The sequence below is a fragment of the Pteropus alecto genome, unplaced genomic scaffold (assembly GCF_000325575.1).
Source record: "Pteropus alecto unplaced genomic scaffold, ASM32557v1 scaffold50, whole genome shotgun sequence".
Lineage (NCBI taxonomy): Eukaryota > Metazoa > Chordata > Mammalia > Chiroptera > Pteropodidae > Pteropus > Pteropus alecto.
The window spans coordinates 17,127,043-17,132,003 of record NW_006431918.1 but is presented as its reverse complement, the minus strand read 5'-3'; the positions used below and the strand labels follow the sequence as shown (position 1 = coordinate 17,132,003).

Here is a 4,961-nt window from a genome sequence, read left to right as displayed (position 1 = left end):
TGCCTTTTTCAGCCTTCTATAGGCCAGTCACATGCCTTGGCTCATGGCCCCCTTCTTTCATCTTCAAAGCCAGCAATGGCTGGTCAAATCTTTTATCTCATCATTCTAACACTAACTCTTCTAAATCGTTCTTCCACATTTAAAACACCTTTATTATTACTCTGAGCCCAGCCAGGTAATCTAGGATGATAATCTGTTTGAAGGTCAACTAACTGGTTAACAACCTTCATTCTGTCTGTAACCTTAATTCCTCCTTGCCATGTAATATAACAAGATATATCTTTGGAGAGCCATTATTTTGCCTTACCATATCCCTGTAGTGTGTTAGCTTGAAAAGACACTTGAAAAGGCTCATGAACACCAAAGATTTAAGGCCTTATTGCTTCTTTTGAATTTACAGAAGTGAGAATAACATTTGTTAATTAGTGTTTGCCAATAAATATAATTCTAGTATATGAATCTGTCAGTGATGTATCTAGGGAATCAGATGTCAGCTAATCCTTGTTCTTTAAATTATTGCACTTATAGTTCATATAATAGTTAATGTTCTCTAGTGATAATGTACTTTCACAGATGTACATTATGTGGAATAACTGCTTAATTTCAATGAAATTGGGTGATGTTTTAAAATATGATCTTTTTTTCAGTCATCATGTTTAGTTCACTGTGTATAAGAGTTAAATAATAGAAAAACCTTGAAATTTTACTTTTTTTCCTTTAATTTATTTAAAGGATTTGTTAAAGCTCTCATTTCTACAGTTAGTTTTTTTTGTAAAGCCCAACTTTGTCACCATTCGGTGAACTATAGAAAGCCAGAGGCAATTGGCAGGCCTTTGTTAAGTCTCCCATTACCTTCCACTCTGGCTGAGGGATCCTGGTTGGCAGGAGAGTGTAAAATGTTTGATTACTTCTGTTTGGATATGCATTTAATGATCCTGATACACCTTCAACGTGCCATCACTTTGTGCTAGGCTTGTTTCATATCCAGAATGGTTTAGAGCTGTTGTTAGACTTTTAATAGTCTTTAAATGATCTTGTATAAGATGCTTACTATTCCCATTATCTTTATTAAATTTGAGATACACACACACACAATCACTAAGAAATTATTGGGGGACCTGATAAGATCACTCACTTTACATTGTACCACTTAAGAGGAATCCCATCTACTAGTTCTATCATTTGATGAACAACAAATACGTAGGAAGGACATAAACTTGGAGTAAAGGACATTTTTCATAACTAAATCACTTTGAATTGAATTGACAGAGTTATGAAAAATGCTTCATACTGTCCTTTTTTTTTTCTTCCACAGTTCCCCATGGACTAATGAAAATTTTGTTAGGGACTATCATTAGGAACCCCTGAGTTAAAGGATAAAAAACTCTCTTTATTTTCTCTTTGGCCTAGAGAATGTGGTTTGTTACTTTGTAACCAAAGTCATGGAATTGTTAAAATATTATTATGACATGATTTTGGTCAACTTTTAATGTACTAAGATTTTGATATGTATAAAGACTCAAAAGTGTTAGAAAGAATTCCATTTTAAGCATCCTGCCTTATTAAACACTCTGTTTTCGTTATAGGTTCCATCAGGCTTGTTCATCCCCAGCATGGCCATTGGAGCAATCGCAGGGAGGATTGTGGGGATTGCAGTGGAGCAGCTCGCATATTACCACCACGATTGGTTTATCTTTAAGGAGTGGTGTGAGGTTGGGGCCGATTGCATTACCCCTGGTCTTTATGCCATGGTTGGTGCTGCTGCATGCTTAGGTAATGTCACTGTGTCTGGATGCTCGTGTATCTGAGAGAGAAAAGAGTGAGTGAGGGAGCGTTCATGCTTAATTGTTAGGGCGAGGTGAAGGGGAAGAAGGTACAGGACAGAGGAAGAGAATGTTTTAACAGAAAGAAGACAGTGCTACTATTATATTGTATTACACAGTGCTAGTTTTCATTTTACCTGTCTCTCAACATTTGTTAATGCAAAAATTTAATAATAGCATCTTTTTAATGTCATGTAATGCTTTATGATGGAAAACATCTCATAGGCTTACTTTGAATCCTGTCCAAGGAGATTTTTGGTTTTTTCATTGTCAAGGATCTTGACTTACCTATACCAACTGTAGCCTGCTTCCTAAGATTGGCATTCTAGCAAAGCTGCAGAATAGCTTTACTTTGGGCTCTGCGGTGATTTGTTTTCAGCCTCAGTAAAAGACTTCTTTACCAGCCTTCCTGGTAAATCTCAGATGCATTTATAGCAAAATGAGAATGGTAACTACTGTTTTAATGAAAAGCAAAATATCTGCATTGAATACTTAAGAGTTTATTTATTGTCCTTTTAGGCATAAAAAAGTAGCTATTTAAAATGTCATCTAAACTTTGGTTATAATATTTAGTAATGGTATTTTGACATACTTTTGTTCAGTGCATCAAAATTGTGTAAAGTAATTACTATCTTCACAAGTGTAATAGTGAATGAAAGTGAAGGGCAGAATCATTTTCACTAAAGTAGGAAGTATTTTTTAAGTATTCACTTTTTGTTTAGCACTGTGCTAGATACAATGAGTGATACAAGCAGAAGTATAAAACATGGACCAACCTCAACTACAATCAAGTTGGGGAGACAAGACCAACACCGAGAAGACAATAGTGAGCAACAGATAATGATTATATACAGTACTGAGAGAGTCTGTGAAAATTGCAGAAATCTAGAGGAAAAAAGCTGAAGTAGTTCCAGTAGGGTAGAACATGAGCTCTATTTTAAAAGATTAGTAGGATTTAAAAGAGAGGACTTTGTCGAAGAATATAATGTGAAGACAAAGTAGTTTAGGATAAGAATAGATTTAGCATTCATGGGACGCTGAAGAAACTGACAACGTTGAAGTAGAGAGTGTGTTTTGAATACTTTTGGGAAGCAAAGTTGGATTGGTGATAAAGAGCCAGATGGTGAGAAGGAAATGATTTATGTCAGGATAATGATTTATGTTTGGAATTGGTCAGATTTGTAACAGAGTCATGGCTTTGACATTTTTAGCTTGATGACTTTGGGAAAGTTTTTTTAATCTTTAAAATGGAAGTAATAACTAATCTGTAGTTGTTTTGAGGACAATATGAGATAAAATATAAAGCTATATAAAGCTGTTAGCGTAATGCCTGGTAAAATAAGAAATGCTTAGTTAAAAAATACTTTAAAAAAAAACCTTTGTAAACTGACTAGGATATGTCTGACATAGAGTAGATACATGATACATAGTAGGCTCTTTCTCACTTTTATTTTTAGGTTAAAAAACAAGAAGGAAAGGTTTAAGCTTAATGTAGTATGAAATGGTGAGCCCTGGTAAGTTCTTGAGCTAAGGAGCAACATGATGAAAGTATCACTTAGGAAAGAGAAACCTGGAAACATGGCTTAGATAGTGGATCGAACATAATGGGGCCTAAAGTCAAGGAGGTGAGATAAAATAGTATTAAAATTAAGGACCAAAGTCTCGAGGGTCTTGACTAGGTTGGTAATGGTGTGAATACTGAGAAAGGGACCCATAGATAGATATTTTGCAGAGCAAATCAAATAGGACTGGGTGAGAGTCTAGATGTTAACACCAAAAACGATGACTACGAGGTTGTCAGGAAGAATGTGGTACCTAGTGTTGCAGTCAGGGAAGTTGGAATGGGGAGCCCTCTGGGAGAAGAGGAGGAGTTTGGTTTTAAGTGTGTGGTGTGTTCTGGGACAGTGGTCATCTGAAGTCTTTTTACAGGAAAAAGAGACAAGCACAATAAGACAAGGCGTGCATAGTCGGAGATGTGGGGCAAATGTAGCGGTAGCTAGAGAGCTGTGCGGGAGGCATCCACACAGAGATGATAGTTCAGAATGATGATTTGGGTAAATGAGTAGATGAGTTTTCTAAGGGGGATGAATATTACACTGCTAACAAATCACAAGGTGTCAAAGTATTTTACCCATTTTGAAAAAATTTAGAGAAGTGTGCTAAATTAATATTCTACCCACATATGAATTTAATTTGTAAACTGATAATAAAGAAGATAACTGTGATGTGCTTCACCAAATTCTTTAAGAATTAATGATAAGCTTTTATATGTGTGAAATGTCTTTGCTATAGCAATAAATCGAAAATGGCAAACTTATTTTAGCTGGCCAGTTGTGCTTTTTTTATATGAAGCAAAAAAGTCTTCTGTGTTATAAAAAAGATTGGTGTTTCTCTAGATCTTATTAAAATAGTGATAATTTGCTAAGTTCTCTTTACAAGTTGTTTTCAACTGCCTAGTGCAAAATGTTTTACTAGCATGTTTTGATGAGGATCCAGTCTTTCCTGACCAATGATGCTTATTTTTTCAGGTGGTGTGACAAGGATGACTGTGTCCCTGGTGGTTATTGTTTTTGAGCTTACCGGAGGTTTGGAATATATTGTTCCCCTTATGGCTGCAGTAATGACCAGTAAATGGGTTGGAGATGCCTTTGGCAGGGAAGGCATTTATGAAGCGCACATTCGGTTAAATGGATACCCTTTCTTGGATGCAAAGGAAGAATTCACTCATACCACTCTGGCTGCTGACGTCATGAGACCTCGAAGGAACGATCCTCCTTTAGCTGTCCTGACACAGGACAATATGACAGTGGATGATATAGAAAACATGATTAATGAAACCAGCTACAATGGCTTTCCTGTCATAATGTCAAAAGAATCTCAGAGATTGGTGGGATTTGCCCTCAGAAGAGACCTGACAATTGCAATAGGTACCTTTTTAAAAAAAATACACACCTATCTATATCTATCGGTATATATCTAGGTAGATAGATATAGATATAGCATAGATTTCTGGAAGAAAGGAAAGGGATAAAATTTAGTTGGTTGTGTTGAGAGGGACACAGGGTGTGTTTTATGTCCCTTAAAGTCTTAAGTTCTTTAGGAAAGGAGTTTATACTTCCATAGATTGTTTTCCTGCTG

The 4,961-nt window shown here is 35.9% G+C and overlaps 1 protein-coding gene across 4 annotated transcripts in view; it reads left to right on the top strand.

Moving 5' to 3' along the window:
- Nucleotides 1-4,961, top strand: part of CLCN3 (chloride voltage-gated channel 3) — a 79,828-nt gene that overhangs the window by 61,428 nt on the left and 13,439 nt on the right. For all 4 annotated transcript variants that reach the window (XM_006906323.3, XM_006906325.3, XM_025042975.1 and 1 more), the window contains 2 exons: nt 1,587-1,773; nt 4,352-4,750. In XM_006906323.3, coding sequence (XP_006906385.1) covers nt 1,587-1,773; nt 4,352-4,750 — 586 coding nt within the window. The remainder of the gene's footprint in view (nt 1-1,586; nt 1,774-4,351; nt 4,751-4,961) is intronic.